The sequence below is a fragment of the Paroedura picta genome, chromosome 15 (genome assembly GCF_049243985.1).
Source record: "Paroedura picta isolate Pp20150507F chromosome 15, Ppicta_v3.0, whole genome shotgun sequence".
In the NCBI taxonomy this organism is placed as follows: Eukaryota; Metazoa; Chordata; class Lepidosauria; order Squamata; family Gekkonidae; genus Paroedura; species Paroedura picta.
In genome coordinates, this window is record NC_135383.1 from 4,831,819 (window position 1) to 4,851,735 (window position 19,917).

General features: G+C 43.5%; 1 protein-coding gene across 8 annotated transcripts in view; it reads left to right on the top strand.

Annotated features, from left to right (window-relative positions):
• The window catches only part of PRKCZ (protein kinase C zeta), a 70,078-nt gene that overhangs the window by 21,076 nt on the left and 29,085 nt on the right, over positions 1-19,917 (top strand). For all 8 annotated transcript variants that reach the window (XM_077311957.1, XM_077311958.1, XM_077311956.1 and 5 more), the window contains one exon: positions 18,064-18,149. In XM_077311957.1, the coding sequence (XP_077168072.1) occupies positions 18,064-18,149 (86 nt within the window). The remainder of the gene's footprint in view (positions 1-18,063; positions 18,150-19,917) is intronic.

The window sequence follows — 19,917 nt, forward strand, 5'->3', positions numbered from 1 at the left end:
TGTAAATCAGTGTTCTTCCCTTGTAATTCATACATCTCTTGAAGATGTATCCTAATTGGTTCTTGTAATGATTTTAGATACATTGGTTTGCAAACAAATAAGGCCTTTTGGTGCCTAGGGGCATAATATAAAACCTTTGGTCATGCAGCCCTTTGGGCTACACAGCTATACGTGCTTAGACACAATGGGTCAATTGTTGAAATAAGGGATTTCTGTTTGACTTTTCGAATATATGCAAGGATCTTAAGCAACATCTTTTGCTTAAAAGCTGCTAAGTGTGCTGGTTTATGGGTTAAATGCTCAATGTCTTCCAGAAGCAAAGATATAGTAATTACTAGACAAAACTGTTTTTCCCATGAAATGGAAATTGAATGGCCATGCTGTCTGTTTGATACCATAAATAACCATGATTTTCTGCAATCATAAATACAATGCACGGCTTGTTGTATAATACTTTCCTCCTTGTTAAAATGAGCTTCAGTTCAGGTGGTTGTGAACTGGGTTGCCAGATAAGACCAAGAGCAGAACAAAATTAGGGTTTTTATCTTAAAACCATTTTATTTTTAAGAGGGAGCTTGGTCTAAACTGAATAGCATTTTAAAAAAATCACTCTTTCTGTTAGAAACATCACCCAGTGCAGCCTTTTTCAACCCTTTGACCATGGAGGAGCCCCTGAAATAATTTGCAGGCTTTGAGGAAGTGAAATGTCACTGGAAGTGACATCAGTGCCCACAGTGCCCCAAGGCGGGCTCGGGGAGGGTTTATGGGGGAGAGGCAGGAGGTGGTTTAAACCAGGAGTAGGTGTGCAGGCTCCGCTCCTTCCTGTGTGCACAAACTACAAGAGAGTTCACTCATGCTTGGGAGGGGGATCAATGGAAGCGACTGGTTCCCTAACTTGTGGCTGAGTCCATTAAGGCAGGAAGGGAAAGGCCACAGACTACCTCCAGAGTACCCACATACCCCTGAAGGTCCGTGGATCCCTGGTTTGGTAGTCCCTGCCCTAGTGAGTGGCAGCAGTAAGATGGCACAGAGCACTTCTGCTTATGCAAAAAAAAAAAAAAACTTTAAAGGCCCGATCTTGCTGTGCCTCAAGCAAGCTCCTAAGCATTAACAAAAAGACTTTTACATATTAAATAGACCCTGGATTGAAGCTGGCACGAATTCTATTTGATCAGGAGGCTGGAAACCAAAGGTTTGAGAGGAACTCTGGTATAAGCTGAAGTAGAGTTCAGTTGGTCTACAGATCGCATGTCAAGAAAAACTAGGCAGCATTTGGAGATGAAAAATAGGCCGTGAGCCAGGATGTCATTGGGTTTGAATCCTTCCTTTTTGTCTGTCGTACCAAGACTTTCTGGTATAGAACAAATTTTGATCTTCAGTGGGGATCAAAAGTTGCTCACAGCATTATCCCTTCACTGTTTTATCCTCACAGCACCCCTGTGAGGTAGGTTAGGATGGGTGTGTGACTGGCCCATGGTAGCACAACAAGCTTTTGTGGTTCAGTGGGGATTTGAACCTGGATCCTTCTAGATTAGAAATGTAAAATTTCTCAAGGTTTTGAAGCCACAGAGGGTTTCATATCATCCTATCATACCTGCAGTACTAGTCATGTGACATAAATAAGGATAGGATGCCAAATTTGGCTTATTTATGACATTTAAAAGTAGTAATTTCTCTTATAGAAAATGAATTCACCTATGAAACAGTAGGGAACTTCTGCATCCTGTTACCATAGCTCATGTATCATTAATTTTTTTGCCATCTGAGATGTAAGGAAAAAATAAACATTGAAAGTAGAAAACAAGTTGACAAAAGATAATGTATTGTTTGAAAGTCTCGCTTCACAGGAGGCAAAGCTGCCTGCATCTTTGGAAATTAAGGTATACTTTAAAACACTGAAAATTCATATGAGCTCTCTGCTAATGTATTGTTATTAAGCACATAGTACATTCACTGCTGCCAAATATTTACCACTAAACAAAAATCTTGAATATGTTGCATGGGTCTACAGTACTTTTCCACTATGCTCCCCAAAATTCTATTAAGAAAAAGCTGAGGAAGTCCAGAGTCTCTTTCATATTGTGTATTTGGAATAAATGAAATGCTTTGTAAAATAAGACTTTTTCTCACTCAGAAAGAAAAAAATACTTTGGGAGATATTTTTCAGCACTTAATATTTCCCAATTTTTCCATTGGAAGAAGTTTTCAGACTTTTTCGTGCTATACGTTTTGAGTATGAAAAGCCTTGCCTTTAGAAGCTTTTTACTTTATCAGGCAATGATACTCTCTGGCTAGGGAGCCATATGTAGGTCTCTGACAGGCTCTCTGTACTTCTTCTGAGGTGTGTTCCCCAGTGTGGCACCTGCCCTTGCATGATGAGGACTGTGGCTGTTGGGTCCCATCTTGAAACGGAAGCTGCAGCAGTCACGTTAGATATGAAAGTTTGCGTCTCTTGCTTGAGCTACTATGGAACATCATATATTGGTACATCAGTCCTAAAACATTCACAAAAGCTTCTAGGTGCATCCTGTATTCTTCAAGACATATCTTGTAGGCTTAGACCCTTCACTTTAGCCACTCATGATTTCTGTAGTGAATGGAGACTCCTTGCGTTGTCTTCTGTGTGCCATTGAAAATTCAAGGGCTTATAAAATGGCAGCTCTTCACCATTTAGACCTCTCTTCCTTGATTGGCTTGCAAAGAAGCCAATCGTTTGAAAGAAAACGTGAGTTCTTTCTCCTTACTGAATCCTGAGTTTTAAAAAATTTGTGTTGTACATTCTGTAGAGCTTTGGATGTGGCCTTTTATTGCATTCACGGATGTTGGGAAAACAGTTTCACTCACTTGCACACTCACCCACAGTTTAAGCGCTTCATTCTTATTTGCCTGAACTGAGCTGTGAGACTAGAAATTCTTCCTGCGTTAACCTTGTACCACTTTGGGCTTGCTTTGCAAAGAAGAAGCTGAGAACAAAGGGAAAATTCGGTTGCGGATGGCAGTGATGGCGGAGAGAGAAAATACAGTCAAGGTCAAGCTTTATGTCTCTCCTGATTGCTTTTCAGTGCTTGTGTGTATGTGTATGGTGGTGAACATGGTCTTAAATCACTGTACAGGAGGAACTGACTTCTGTGTAACAAGTTTCCCTTTTATATTATTCCTTAGAACTATCTGCTTAGCAGTTTCCTTTTCTGTAGAGATTGCTCGACTTAGCACAGTTTTTTCAGTTCAATGGTTAGTACTTCTCGGCTCCTATTGCTCCTGAGTGATGGGGAAACATGAATTATTTTTGATCTGCTCAACAGTGTATGCTCCATATCTCCATCAGTCAAGCTGCTTTCCATTGTTAAGTGCATAATTGTTTGTAATGCTCTAAGAATCAAGATTACTTGGGTGAGAGAGTGAGGGTTATGTAGTTAGCACTGGAAATGATCCTCGAAACTCTATGCATTTGGGTATAAATGGCTTAGATTAGAATTGTTAGATTTCCTTTTTTCTTGAAGCTTGTGGTGTTTTTTCCCCCTTTATCTCCTTTGCGTGTCTAGTACAAGGATCCCCTTGGACATAGGGTGGTGGGTGCAATCACAAAACGGCTGTGAACCCAATCACAAAACGTCAGGGAGCAAGGTGAGTTCAGCGTTTCAGTCAGAGCTCCGACCTGAATAGCCCGTGGAAGCCTGATCCCGTCAGATCTGCAAAGCTAAGCAGGGCTAACCCTGGTTAGTATTGGAACGGGAGACCTCCAAGGAACATTAGGGGTCATGACATGGAGGCAGGAGATGTCACACCACCTTGGAACATCCCTTGCCCAGCTGCAAGAAAATTCTTGGGTCTCCTGGCTGCACTACACACATGCCATACGATAAATAATAAATTCAAATTTCAATCAGAAGTTGTTTGACAGGATTGCCTTTTAATATGCATAGCCAATCATATGTCCTGCTTTGCAAACACCTGTTTGGCCCTTTCCGCTTTCTAAAAGCACTTGGCAAGGTGCCAGGAAAGGTGTAAGCAGACACCATGTTGGAGTCTCTGGGTGCAGGTACCTAATTTGACCTTTGTGTGCTTCATGCATACAAAAAGCAGCAGAGAGGAATCGATGTAACTACTTAGACACTCCCAGCTTGTCTGAGGAAGTGTGGCTGCACATGAAAGCTGACACCTTGAATAGATCTTTGTTGGCCTTAAAAGGTGCCATTGGACTCAAGTTTTGAAGTTACATTCCCAGCTTGTCATTTCAGGTAGGCGTCTTGGCTTGGTGATAGGGTATCATGTTCCTGGGTGAGATGGAGAAGACCCTCCTGTCAAATGGCCCCGGAGTCGCTCTGGATTCCAGATTGGGTTCAAATCAGGCCTCCCTGTTCTCTGCGTTGGGCGGCCTCATTTCTTCCTGTCATAATGGAGGCTCGTGCAGGCTGTGCTGATGACCAATGAACACACCTTCCGCTGTATCCCTGGTAGATGGTTAAGTCCATGATTAATAAGATCTTAGCACCTTTGCCGTCAACAAGAGCAGAGTGCAGGAATAAAAACTTACTACGTTATTGAGCACCGCTGCTGTGAGCTGCATCTCTGGGCAGCTTTACTCTTCTTCTGGGCAGGTGAGCCTCCAATATGTTTGCACAGCACACAGTCTTTATCTGTGTTTCACTTGAAATACATTCTTATGACTCCTGCTGCCTGAACTAAGTGCACTATAATAACTTTTATTTAGCAAGCTCGCTCTGCCACAGAACTCTGGGCACCAAGCAGTAATAGAATAACCATTACTACACAGCCGTAATTTAGACTTGCTCAGCCCATAGGAGTGACATCTTGGGAATTCCTTTGCTCTGTACATATACCGGCTCTTACAATTCAGTTGCGCTTTCTTAAGAATATTTTCCATAACATAAAGCGCTAAAGACCTTATTCCCCCTAGTCAGTCCCATTATGGAATTATTTGTGTGCAAACTTTTGACTTAATGGATATCCTCTCGATTTTTAGACGAGTGGTGTAATTTTTTTCCCCACATCATTAGAATCGGCAAGCTGATTCAAATCAGAAAGTCAGTCCAGTTTGCAGTTGGTCCAGAGAAGGTGATATAAATCAAAAGGTGTCAGACTGAATCTCACCCGGAAGCTAATTCAAACAGTGTCTTGGGACGGAATGAACATTATAAGTTACCTTTCAGAATCACAATTGGGATGCGAAGGCCAATTAGGGTTACCAGCTTATTTTATTATTTTTTCTAGTGTCTATATCCTGCCTTTTCAACACTAGATACACTCTGTCCAAAGGCTTTGTGTCTAAAAAGACAAAATGTATAGGAGAAGTGGCAGGAGAGGAAGATTAGATTGATGGAATTCGTACTGAATTGGGCCAGGCTGATTTTTCTTCCTCCCTGCTTTAATTAAAGCAGTAGAACTGTCCTGTGGCCCCTTATTCCTGTGGCCAGTGATAGATGCCACTGTGTCCTTTCCCCTTTCTTCAGCAGTCTCAGGACAACTGACAGAGCAGAATTCTTTCTGGCAGGGAAGGGGCTCCATGTGGCCTCTGATTCTCTGGCAGATAGCTGGTTCAGAAGAAGGGCTTTAAAAGGCTGTAGTAATAATCAGTCCCAGCCCTTCTGCCTAATGTCATTGTATGGCATCTTTTCAATAGAAGCATTGCAAGTGAATAAAGTTATTCAGAAGGATTTCTGGGTGAGTGTGTTGATTTGTTTAGAGGTGGTTTATTCTGGCTTCTTTGAGGAGGCCGTCTATTTCAGTAGTGTTCTGAACTAGTTGTCTTCCCCCCAGCTCAGTAGCAAACTTATAAAGCCTCACTAGAGGGAGGCTTTTGAAATACAGACTGAAACCTACGACCAGTGCGGGAAATTGAAATCCTGCAACGTTCTAGAACAGACACGGGCCAGAATCCAGAGGCTCTGTAGTTGCACAAAGTGATCACTTGGCTTTGGGACAAGCTTAATGTCTGATTTAGTTTCTGCTTTCGACAGTAGTCTCTCATCATTATGTGTCCCTTTTTTAATTTCCCCTCTTATCTGTACATTTTGTTCATTGTGTTGTGCATGCATGTAAATCACTGCAACTGTAGTATCTGTGGAGCATGAACATGAACGAGCAAGGTATAGTCTCACACAGTTTCTGGAATCCAAGTTAGCCATTAGTTTGCATCATCCAAGACCCTCAGACATAACTGCTTAGAATTATTTGGGAAATTTGAGCAGATGTTTCCAAAGAGAAAGTTGCCATTGATGGGGGAGGGTAGAAAACCCTATGAAAAAAGAAGAGCTGGCTTTTCTGTACCCTGCTTATTACTACCTGAAGGAGTCTCAAAGTGGCTTACAATTGCCTTCCCTTCCTCTCCCCACAGTAGACACTCTGAAGTAGGTAAGCAAAGAGATCTCTGAGAACTGAATGGCTCAAGGTCACCCAGTTGGCTTTATGTGAAGGAGTGGGGAATCAAACCTGGTTCTCCAGATTAGAACCGCTACACGAAGCAGCTCTCTCCTATTATTTTATGAGCCTTCCAGTGCTTATTATAATTTAGACTCTGTCACAAACAGTGTGGTTTCCCAATGCAGCTTCTCCTACCACTTCTGAAGACCTCGGGCATCTGGCAGACTGAAATAGAAGGAGCCCTTGGAGGGGAGTCCCCTGTGCCTCTGATCCAGACAGGAAATGGGTCTGGCCCAAGTTAGGTGTTACTGAGACAGACTACTGTTGGCCTCATTCAAGAGAGTGAGTTGCTGGGAGCAAAAGGATAGTCCCTGTCTTGCTATGCTGCCAAGATCCCGTTTTAGTCTTGACAAGTCAGAGAAGAATGTAGACAGGGATTTAAAAGCACACTCCCATCCTCCTCTTGCCACAAGTAGGCATCTGGGTGTGCGACAAGATTGGAACAAGGTAACTTGGGAGTGGTTGTCTCAGAAGCAGTGATGCTGGCCTATCCATCCCTTGGTACCTCCCTCCTTGTGAACTCTTATGTGAACTCCTTTCAGAAAAGCATATGAGCAAGTCCCAGGAGAAGAGCCTTGCCATTTGGGATTATACGTGGCTAAAATGTTTGCACAGCACAGACTGCCCCCCCCCCCTACATCTACGCATGCATCTTGGCTCAGCAATAATTTACATCCGGGCCCTACTCTGCGTTCGTTAAAGCTAGTGAAAAATGCCCCCCTTTACTGCATTAATATACAAGCGAGGCATTATTCTTTTATCCTATGAGCACACTTTAAAGCTTGAGAAGCTTTAATCTGTAATGTTTAATTTAAACAGCGTCCCAAGGTGCACTTAAGAGTGCAGTAATACAAGATTGTATGTGGTGTGTTCTGACAAACATGCATGATGAATGGCCCATTTGTTCGCAAAGTCCCTGGCAGCGGGTGAGAGCCATTTGACTCGAGAATGTCACATTTTTAGAAGAAATTCTGAAGTGTCTGCGTTGGGTGGCATCAGGAGCCCTCGAAAAGCTTTTGTGCGTTTTAGTGTTTAACAGGATGCCGCTGGCAGTCGATGGTAACGAATGGGATCCACTGCATTTGTGAAAGAGTCAACGGAGTGGCTTTATTCATCCTTGCAGTTGGGCTGGTGGGTGTATCATTAAGAATGCATGTGTGTATTTCCACTCATGCTTTCTGAATTGGTCTCCCACATAAAGGGATAGGCCAAATCGAGAGGAGTAGGCAGTGGCCTAAAGAAGGACCCCATGAGATGCCTAGGAGCGCATTATGTGATTTGAAATGGAAGTTTGGATGGGTGTAGATTTGGCACGGAAGGATCAAGGGGAAGATTGGCTGTGAAACTGGTGTTGGCCTTTTTGTTTGTAAGTACCAGTAATTGATGGTGGGTGGATTGATGCTGTAGAAGAAGAAAGGGAACATGCCAAAGAGGGGCAGCTTGGGTAAGAATGGCTGTGAAAAGAGACTTTGGACTTGCGTCCTCTCCAGCCAATAGAAGAACTGGGCAATTGGTTGTGTAAATGTGCTTTTTAATAATTTTAAAACAATAATTAACTACTTATTATTTATTTGTGTGTTCTGTTTTTGTATGTATTTTTATCTCTATGTAATCTGAGTCCACGGAGATAGGGTGGACAACAAGTATAATAAATAGTTATAATAATGGTGACTGTATGGTGCAGTAGAGAGCCTCTTGTGGCGCAGAGTGGTAAGGCATCCGTCTGGAAGCTTTGCCCATGAGGCTAGGAGTTCAATCCCAGCAGTCGGCTCAAGGTTGCTTCCATCCTTCTGAGGTCGGTAAAATGAGTACCCAGCTTGCTGGGGGGTAAACGGTAATGACTGGGGAAGGCACTGGCAAACCACCCCATATTGAGTCTGCCATGAAAACGCTAGAGGGCGTCACCCCAAGGGTCAGACATGACTCGGTGCTTGCACAGGGGATACCTTTACCTTTTATGTTGCAGTAAACGAGGGACAGAAGCCTTTCTTGCCCCTAATGGTTATGATTGTCACCTGATTAAGGAGATCTTAAACCATCTGTGAGCTCACAGATCAGAATGAATGCAGCAGTTCTGAAGGAAACTGTGTGGGGTTTCAAGATCAAGCTACTTGACGACTAAGTTTCAGTGATCTCAGTGGGAAGTTATTCCCATGGAAATTGCCAGGGTTACAGTCTTGAGGCTTGCTTGGGAAAGCAAAACCCAAAAGGAAAACCAAAACCCAACCTAACCAGAAAACTTAGGGACACAAAGGTTGAGTTGCAAAAATAATGTTTAAAATTTTTCAAATATTCATTACATAGGTGCTGATAGGTGCTGCTCCAACTAGTCTTTCTAATGTAAAGGTTATCAGGTTTTAAGCCCACCTTTTAAAATATGCACTTCCAAAGACCACCACTCTCTGCTTTTGCCCAGCTCTCAATCACTAGCACATTCCCATATGTGTTCCTAATTTGCTTGGAAAAAAGTCTGATGGGATACCTTCTCTTGGGTGGTGGGGTAATCTGACACTTGCGAGAGATGAGGTCAAGCTGAATCATGGGGTCCACATTCAAAAGACTCGTGTGCCTGCCCCTAGCTTCTTCTACTCCTCTTGCCCAAGTGGGGAAAGAAGACAGCGAGCATCAAGTTAGGAGTGGAGAGACGGGAAGACCATTGGGCCTTTTTAAAATTAGCCTAGACGATCCTTAGTGTGAGGATATGCTGAAAATCTGTTAGCCACTTCCTGAATTTTCAGCACTTTTCCTGAGAAGACGGGCAGTTGTGTCCCACCAAGGGCTCAGCATTGCAGCCCAGGGGCCCTGAAAGGCACGGTTTCTTGCCAAGTTCTTGCTGGTTCCTGCCTCTGTGTCCTGTAGTGTGCTGCTGTCATGCAGGGATCCTTCCGACAGTGGGGAAACGCGTCTGCTTCTTGTTTTTCTTATGACTGCTGTCTGACGACTCAAGCTTTTTCCACCCAGCCTGGGCCCCGCCTGCACCCTTATGAAGAACATCAAAACTATAGTTTGAATGTAATGCCATTAGGAACAGATGTTTTCTGTCCCATGTTGTCTGAACAGCATCAGCACGCTTCATTTCTATACCTCATTTGTCATGGTAAAATTTGGGTGACAAAACTTTAATACCATAATTACTGTGAAATTTTTGTAGGATGCTAGTTGCTGACAGTGACATGACCACACCAGTGAAATGCGGTCACAAATAAGCGAGTCAGTTAGGATCTAGGGGTGGGAACAGTCGGAGTCAGATTACCTTTATTGGCATAAAGGTGGCCTTCTAGCCTTGCATGATATTTCTGATGTTCTTATAATTTGATCCAGGCCAGACGTGGCCTCTAGAATCATAGAGTTGGAAGGGACCTCATGGGTCATCTAGTCCAACCGCCTGCACTATGCAGGATGCTCTAGGTCTAATAAATCGCAGCCTACAGTAAGTGTTTGTATGCGCACACATATGTATTAAAACAAAAACCTCATTCAATCTGAACAAAACAATGCCAGTAGCTGTTGGGAAACATACTGGACACCAGCCCAATGAAGCTTGTAGCTTTTACAATGAAGCTTGTAAAAATAAGCACAAAATCGGGCATAAAAACTCAGTTCATTGTGCGTACCAATTTATGGCTGTGTCCCCTCCCCAACAGTCTTGAGTTTGGTAGGCAGTTGCTGTGAATGTTTTGGACCAGCTCTTAAATTATAAGCATGCTTGAAGTGGTAAGCAGAAATAGAATTGGAGTACTCCACAGTTGCCTCCTTACAAACAAACTAATCATTTGACCTCAAGGTGGACTTCCCTCTCTTGTGTAGAAGCAGCAATAAGTCATTCCTCTAGCACGAGTTATGAGTGTTTGCAAAGAATGCCTGCTTGTTTGTTCTTTATCAGAACGCTCCTTTTGGAGTAAAAAGGGCATTCTCAAAGGGTACATCTGGCCAGACCTCTTACACAATTTGTTCTACTCTCTCGGAAGTGTGTCCTGCATTGCAGAAGTGAACGAGCTTTCCTGCACTTACCATTTATTCTGTCCAGTATTGTGTAAACCAGTATTTTAATCTACTTGGCATACATGATTTGTAATAATCACAACAAATGACTTATTGTATACCGCTCACTTTTTGCAAGCTACGTTGTACAAGCTGCTGTTAATTGTATTTTTATGCCTAAAGTTGATTTGTCAGTTTTGCTTCCTGTTTGCTACAATAGAGTGCTGCATTTTTCTGCCCTTCCACAAAAGTTCTTTACTTGCAAACAAGGAGGCTAATAATTAGGGATGGGATGTGGGGTAAACTGTTTGAATCAGCCATGCTGCATGGATTGGGCTACTGAAATGTTTGCCTCCCCTTTGCTTCCTACACCACCTTTGAATGGAACCATATCGAGTTTGAACTTATTTATCAAAGAGCCTCGGGTCGAATGGCAAGATGGAACTGGACTGGGAAATAGAGTTAAGGCTGAAGAGACTGGTGACTTAGGAAGCTCTCTACACATCTGCACTGCCAACAGGCTCTAGCATCTTTTCATGTTTCACCAGGTCCCAACAGAAGTTTTTTTGTGTTGTTTCCTTGTGTGCAACAAATAAAGCTGGGCATGTCAGTAACTTTTTTTAAACCACTCCCAGCTGTTAATTTTTGAAACTATACCACTTTCAGAGCCACTCTGTCCGATGAGGGTAGAAAATGCCTCCCATGAACTCCAATCCCATTCTGTAGCTGAATTCTGGATTGTTGGCAAAAGAAACTACGATGCTGGGAATTAAACTTCGGACCTACCTGCAGTGTGCAGCTGAGCCATAGCCCTTATCCAGTGCTGCCCTTTGGATATGGAGAAAGAGGATCTGCAGGTCATACAAGACGTGATGTGAAATTTCATGTTCCTTGTCTGGAAAGCTGAAAAGAAACTAAAATAAATGTAGTTTAATGATGGTGCTGTTTTTGAACTTGCCAGCAGGGGGAGGAATTACACAGAAGAGTCGTTCCGGCTCCAAAGTGATGCCTTTCCTTTGTTTAAAAAAAAAAAAAAATCTCTGGCGCTTCATGTTTAAAACATTTCCTGTTTTGGGGATTATTTGTCTGAAATGTTGTGGGGGTAAGAATAGTAATAATTCTAGTGGGCGTGTTGACAAATGCTCTCCAAAGTGAATTTATAATCACCTAACGGCTTCTACTTCTTGCGGTTGAATCAAAGTTCTTCCACTTACCACTGAGCAATTGCAAGGAGATTAAGGAAGAACGCTTTCTTCCAGGGCAGAGGGCAGGGTTTCTTGAAGGCCTCAGTTCTTGTACTACTCTTTTTTTTTTAACTCAGTGCTGCTGTCACAGTCCTCAGATATTTTCACTCAAAACTTTTAGTCTCACTATCGCAAAGCCGTTTTATGGTAAATGAAGATCCTCATTCACTTAGGCCATTGAAATATTCATCAAGTGCTTTGTTGACAGGTGTGTGAACTTCTCTTTTGTTGGAGGTAAACATAATTGAAGAAAGCGTCAGCCGCCACTGTCCGGATTGCATCCTTAATGACAGTGATGTGAACCCCCAATCACCCATGCTTGGAGCTTTCCCCACCTTCCTCTCCATTCCTGCAGCCCTTTCCTGCCCCCAGAAAGATAATGGTCAGCACGAAGAAGAACTGGTTTTTTTTTGTCCCCCACTTTTTTCTACCGGAAAAAACTATAATCACCTGCCCTTCCTCTCCCTACAACAGACACCCTGTCATCTACTGTGCTGCAGTTCTCTTCATTCTACGAACCCTTGGCTGATCACATCAGGTGCCATCATCCGAAGCCCATAGCTTCTTATTCTGATCTGAGCTGGCTCATGGTTGGCTAGAATGCAGGCTGGTGTTCATTAGCTGTTGCAGTGGCCCCCTTTGAAAAGTGACTTTGAAGGATCAAAAAAACTTTAAAAATAAAAGTTAAGATTGTTCAGAAAACAATTGTAGTCCATGAACATCTGGAGGACCACAGGTTGACTACCCCTGCTCTTGACCAGCCAAGAACAAAAGGCCAGGCTTGTAGTATTTAGGAACTTCATGCCGTCTTGCAGCTGCAAAGGCTGATGCAGAGCAGACCTTTTCCCAGTTTGGGAGTAGCTCACTCAGATTAAGTCTCAGCATCAAGCCTTCAGCCCCCTGGCCCAAACCCCAGGATCCCTACCTTCCATTAACTCTGTAATCCTCCTCTGCTGTTGAGAAACCGGAACAAATTTAATTTTCTTGCTCTCTTGTGAATCCCAACCAATTCACTTCTAGCCTGCAAGTAAGTACTTGAACAGTTGTGCAGATTGGCTTTGCTTTTTTAATAATACGGTCATAGAGGAAAATTAATAGGAGCATTTTGTAAAAATAGTAGTTACGTGCACTGTGAAGAAGGAACTGGGGTAACATTTTGATGTAATTTTTACAGTGAGCATTCTACTCTTAAATTGCTTCTAAATTGCTGGAGTGCAACCTGCTTTGATTAGCAAATTCTGTGTGTTTTGCACAGATGGTCAGCTAAGGTACAAGCCGCTGGAAAGGTGCCATTTCTAAAGCTTCTCATATGTTTAATGTCACAGGCCTCTTCTGTCACTCCTGCTTCCAAAGTTCCAGCCAGTTCTTTCGCCCCTTTATGTTGTAAGGACGTCAGGCGGTATGTTGCTTTCATATCCAAGGATGGACTGTTGGATTTTCTGGAGCTTGGAGTGCTATCTCAGGCTGGCTTAGAAACACTGCCCTTGGCCTGCCCAGGTGGTATCTTACATCAGTCTGATACAGTCAGAAGCTTAAATGTCAAATCATGGTTCTAAGTGCAGTTTGACCCTTTCAGTGGGTATTTCAAACCGCAGGAGTAAATCATGAACTTGTAGGATTCTAATGGTTTAGTGGTGGGGCTCCCATGATGCTGGAACGAGGCACAAGTTTTGCAACAAACTTCATTTGTGAGCGGACAGGAGAAGCAGGCAGAGCGCATCCTTGCCGGGTCCCAGCCACGGCCGCTGTGTCCACACTGAACAGGCAGTGTGTCCTGGCCGTGGTTGTCACCCCCTCAAGCACTGCTTGGCTGTAAAAGCTTTGTAAACTGGCATATTTAGTTGATGGACAATCCTAGTTCCATTTTGATGCTGGCCAACAATCATTTCACCGGAGGATGTCCTCTCAGCTGTCGTGCTATGTCACGGCAAGGGAAAAGAAACACAGCGTGAGATAAATGTAAAGCAGACGGAACTAAGAAGCCGGGTGGCCGCTGCCTTGGTTTGGGGGCCTGGAGATTCCATCCATGGAACTGAGGCCACTCCGCTTTTGCATGTTTCTTCAGGAAGCTGCTGGTTGATGCCCTTCATCTGAAGTAACAACCTCTTTTACCCAGCACCAGAATTCTGTCAGCTCTGTTTTAATTCTTGACTTTGAAGATATTTGTGCTTAAAAGTCTTCCCCCTGAGGGTGTTTTTGTTATGAGCTGTGGCATTTCTGCTGTGAATTGAGCTGTCTGCGCCACTGTTGGGGCAGGGGGAGAATTGTGGGAAATGTCTTGCGGCTTTCAAGCAGACATTTTGGTAGAAAGAATCACTCTCTCAGCTGTCGAAGCTGTATTGGCTTTAAGTAAATTGGAACGTGCCTTAATTCTCCACCTCCATGTTTTTCGTGCCTCCTAATTAAGGCCTGTCTTTATATCTGTACACCTAAACGTGTTTTAAGGGCTCTGAAAAATATGCGCTTCACTTCATTCGCTAACATTTTATTCCCAGCACTGAATGGTAGTTCAAGAGACAGGGCCTCCTGAAGTATATTTACAGAAATGGCTTATTTGATTCTGTCTTCATTTTTATGCTATTTAAGACTCTAAGCATATGCAAAAGGATCACTTGCTCTGCAGAGAGAATAACGGCAAAACCTGCACATCTTACTTCACGTAGCTTGCAAAAATTCTAGTAGTAATCCAGGTGGACTAGTAGGGCCATCTTCAGATGTTACTTTTGCCTCAAGCAGTATCTCTTGATAGATAATTGAAAATAATGTATAAATGACTCAACTCAGTATCTGGAAGTCAATGAAACTTCCAGTTCCTGGTGGAATGTTGTTAGGTTGTATTGATTAGTAGAGAGAGAATTTCTCAGGGCCCAGAGCAGTGGTTCTCAACTTTCCTAATGCTGCGACCCTATAATACAGTTCCTCATGTTGTGGTAACCCCCAACCATAGTAATTTCAGAGAAATTAAACAAACTGACCAATGGCGTGAAGATCCATTGTTCATGATTGTATATAAATTGGTTTTTTTCCAGGGCTTTTCAGTTCAGTTCTGCCTCTTTTCTCACCATGCCGATCTCGCTCTTTTCCGCTGCTCCAGACAGACAAACCCTCTATCTCGATCTACACCACAAGGCTGTTGTGCAGATAGGGCCCCCCTCCCTGGTCAAGCTGCTTGCCCTGCCGCGACCCCTGTGAAAGGGCCGTTCGACCCCCAAAGGGGTCCCGACCTCCATTTTGAGAACCACTGACCTAGAACAACCTTTTTCAATCTTTTGATCATGAAGGAGCCCCTGAAACAATTTTTCAGGTTTCGCGAAGCCCCGGAAGTTACGTCAGCTGGCCACGCCCCCTGTCACGCCCCCAGAAGTGGCATGTCACCGGAAATGACATCAGGATAAATGGTGTTATTGGGGGAAATCATACTCTGCTGGAGAGTTTCAGGACCCGCAGAGGGGGCGTCTACAAATGCCGGCACATGTTCATCACACTCACCCATGGAAGCTAAAATTCTTGAGCTTGTTTGTCTAATGCCTGTTTTGGCTGCAATTTTTCATTTTAGAGATTGTTTCGTTGCATTTCAAGGTACTGTGTTGCCACGTAGTTTTTGAAATGTATTCTCCCAGACCTTGAATGCTTTAGGATATTCAGTTGCCATAGAAACTTCTTATGAGCATTCTAATAATAGGCACTGAAATGAAAACTCACCTCAAGGTTTTATTTTTGTATGATCCCCCCCCCCCAAAAAAATTATTTTACTTTATGTCACGACTTGGGGAAAGGGGATATATTCTCAAGCCAGTCTCATAGTACGTACAGCTCTGTCTTCTGTACATGGACAGTATCTGTCACAGAGCTTCCTAATGCTCAGTGACTTTTGACAGTTTTCCATGCCAGCCGAGCAAGTGCAGCATAGTAGCTGCTCTTCTGGTTTTGTTAATCCACCTACATAAGAATAGCCTAGACAGGGTCCAAAGGGACCGCACAGAATCCAGGTGCCCCGAAGAAAATAAAAAGACAGTGGCTTACTAAATTACTTCCAACCTGTGTCGCGTCTGATCTTTGGCATCTCTCTGTTCTTTCTTGTTTCTGATGAAGGGAGCGTTGACTCCTGAAACTCATGTCAATCTCTAAGGTGCTGCTGGGCTTGAGTTCTACTGCCGACCCAACACGGCTGCCCTCTGAAACTACAGTGCTTCTCTGCATCCCAACTTTTTTTAGGGTTGTGGGCTAATCTGCAGTTGTACGTCTTGCTTGTTATTTTGTTAATTCTGTGTTTTTAAAAGAATCCTGGGAGCTCATTCTGTGTCCCTTTAAAATTTTGTTTAATACCATTCCTTATGAGTGTTCTTCTTTTAAAGAGAGAATTGCTTTCAGCAGAACAAAATTTGAGTCCAGCGACACCTTTAAGACCAATAAAGTTTTATTCAAGGTCCTCCAGCCTTTGTGTGCTCACACAGTTGCATGCTTCTCTAGATGCCTGCGCATGAAGGCTTATATTCTGGCTAAGATTTTGTTGGTCCTCAAAGTGCCACTGGGCTCAAAGTCTGATCAGCTGCCTCAGACCCCACCTGAATTGTTTTCTGGTTAGCTGTGTCCGAATTTAAGCTGTTTTATTGTTTATACTACTCAATTTGTTTGGAAAACAGTTATTTCCACATTAGCGAAAAATGCGATACGTCCGTTACTGTCGAAAATAACTTTTAGAGAATTTTCAGAACAGAGCAAGGAACTTGCACAAACAAGCTATTTCCCTCCTATTGTGTTAAATGCTTCAGATTGTCTTATTACATCAGCTTGGCTGGAGGAGTTCGGGTCCTAAATAAGGGCTGTCGCTGCAGATCTCGTCTTGGTGATTGTGGCTTGTTCTGGCAGGACGCTTTGAGGGCTGCCCAGCATGTAGGAAGAGAGAATGTGCCAAATGCTTTCTGAATATCCTGTGGTTGTTTTGGCGCGTGCTAAAAATTACATGTGTGAATATGATGTATTCTAGCACGAATACAAAATTCTGATACAATGGCCAGTTCAGACTACCTGAATTTTTTATCTACTCCCCCCCAGCTTCCTTTCTGGGATGGAGGATTGGGAATTACCTGAAGATTTTGAAGCGTGGCGTTTGGGGAGAGATTTGGGAAGGGTTAGACTTTGTTGGGGTATAATGCTGAAGAATTTTCCTTCCAAAGCAGCCATTTTCCCCCCAGGGGAACTGAATTCTCTGAACTGGAGATCAGTTGAAATTCCAGAAGGTCTCCAGGCCCCATCTGGACATTGGCAACCCAAAGGGGTGTTCTTTGAGAAATGAACGTGGAATCGGTGGGCCAAAACCCTACTTAACTGCACCTGTGCAATCGCTGCTCTTGTTTCTGTGTGGGCAGTGACCTTTAGGGCTTGTCTTTGACCCCGGGGTGTCTAGGTCAGTTGATTTGCTGTGACTGCTAATAGCTCTCCAGATTTCCCAACACCTGCTACCTGAGAACTCTCACTGGAGATGCTGAGGCTTAAGGTAGCAACCTTCTGTGTACAAAGCATTTCTGCTTTTGCTGAGCCAACGCCACCCCTCGCCATCGGGTTAAGGTGGGCTTGGCTGAGATTTTGAATGGCCCTTGGCAAATCCCTACCTGTCAAGCACGTTTTCCACTCTTCAAAGTTTGAATAATTGTGACCAGCCTCGCAGACACGGTGAGGATAAATTATGACGGATCAATCCAATTCCGTCTAACGGCGCTTGCATGGTTCAACAAACTAATCTGTGAGCGTCTCTCTCTCTCCGGGTGCTCTTGGTTTTCTTAAGGTGGATATAGTTCCAGTTTGTAAAGTATTTCGTCAAGACAGCACAATGACAATGAACACTGTATTGAAAGCACACGAGCATTGTTGCTTCCTTATGAGAAAAAAAAGATAGCGGGTGACATCATCTTCCAGGATGGAGAAAATGAGAGAACCATAACCAGGCAGAGATTTATATTGTTTGCTTTGCTGTCTATACCATCATTGTAAACTAATGTGCCTCTCGGAGCTTCGCTTGTGTAGCTGGCACACAGAGGGGACCACGATGAGGGTTGGAGAGGGAATCTGTTTCTTTAACCCAGTTATCCCTCTCCATCTCACCTGAGCTTGAAGCAGCAAACAGCCACAGAACTGTAACAAGATTATAATCATGTGAGGAGGGGAAAGGGAGGGGGGCGATGGAGAAAAGGGAGAGGCAGCGTGTGTGTGTGTGGGGGGGAGGCATATCCTCCAGTCGCTTTTTTGACATCAGATTCTGTTATCAGCAATATTCAGCTGTGCGTGGATGTTCAGGAAAGCAAGATTGTTCTAAGTCACAACTTGCTCAATGTAGGGTGTGCGTGCGTGTGTGGCACTACTATGCTCCTGCTTTACACCTTTTTAATTTCCTTCTTAGAATCAATCTACCGTCGCGGAGCCAGAAGATGGAGGAAGCTGTACAGAGTGAATGGGCATCTGTTTCAAGCCAAACGCTTTAACAGAGTGAGTACTGTTGCTAAAACGAACTGGTGGGGTGATGGTGGGAGAGAAGTGTGTGTGTGTGTGTGTGTGTGCGTGTGCGTGTGTGCAAGGAGGGAGGATTATTGCATCCGTGGAGGCTTTCTTGTATTGGGTATAGAAGGAGGGGAAATATGTAGAGATTTTGCTATGAAAATTAAGAGATTTCATTTGTTTCAAGTTGGCCAATGCAATATTACTCAAAGAGCCTTTGGATTATCCATTCTGGGGGCAGCTGTACAGGTGTATTTTTGCAGAACTTGCCTTTGTGTTTTGTTTCCTGATAGATGTTTTTGATGTTGCCTATTCAGCCACGCTGCATCGGCATGAGTACCTCCCTCCCAGACCCCCCTCCCAGCACATTTATTGTCTTCCAACGCATCCTTTCCCCCCCTATTGTGCATGTGGATTAGTGTTAAGGTGCTTAGAATTCTCTTAAAATATCCAGGAACTAAATGGATATGACCTAATTAACTACACCACAAATATTTTTATCTTCTGAGCTGCAAAGTGTCTGCATGTGCTAAGGATCTGACTTCATCGATAAAAGCAAAAGAATCCAGAGACCCCTCCTTCCTTAACCCAACCCATTATGCTGCAGCATGTATTCGCTGTATGACCCTCCCCCACTTTGTGGGGAGAGGGAGTTGTATAAAATCCTTGCGATTGGGGGGGGGGGTTGTCAGATTGAAGATTTCCTTAAATATCAGAGTGGTTTGATGATGGTTGCTTTGTGAGTTCAGGCAGAGAGAACAGATTTTTTTTTAATGCAATGCACCTCTCAGTAACATCTCTCAGAATATCATTAATGGGATAGTTTAACCAAAAAAAAAATTTTATTTTAAAATTGTGATCCACATTTATAGTCCAAGGTGATTTTGCTAATTTGCTCTGTCTGTGGGGCTTCCTGGAAATCTTCTGACTAGCCTCTATGGGAAACAGGGTACTGGACCAGGTTGTCTGATTCAGCAGGCCATAATATACAAATGACAGGAGTCGAATATTTCTGCAGGCTGGTAGTACGTTAACACGTCTTAATTAAACTATATCAGGGAGCCATAATTTTAGCATCCTCAGCAGTGGATCTTTCCAAAATGTGTAAAACGTTACGCTTGCATTGCACTCAGTATCCAGAGCTTAGGCCTCCTGACATTGGTGAATGGGCCTAGTTCCAAAGAGTCACGTCAAAGGCAAATAGGTTGAGAAATATATAAACAGGAGACGCGTGGCACCTTAATAACAAATATTTATTCCAGTATAAGCTTTCTGGTTAGTCGTTCAGGTGCTACAACTTTGTTTTTTTTGTTGCAACCTATTACTCCGCTGATTATTCATATAAAATAATCTGTTTCGAATTTATATCGGTGTAATTTCCTAGGCTTGGGGGGGGGGGAGCTTATCTTTTGAAAAAAATCTTCTACTCCATACAATGCTTCCACTCCTCAAACTCTGCTATGCCAACTCTTTGCCATTATCAATACCTGTTAAAGACATTTGTTTTTATGAAAAAAATGCCCGCTATCCAAAGCCTTTTCAGTCCTGGCCCCGACCTGGCGGAATGAGCTCCCAGAAAAGCTGCAGGCCCTGCAGGAGCTTTCAGCGTTCCACGGGGCCTGCAAGACGGAGCTCTTCCGCCAGGTCTTCGGTTGAGGCCAGCGCACCCAGGAAGATCTGACCCCCCTTGAAACCATCTCTGGCAGCTTATGTCACCCCCCTATATCTACCCCGGAGGTAGGGGGGGCGTTCTTTTAAT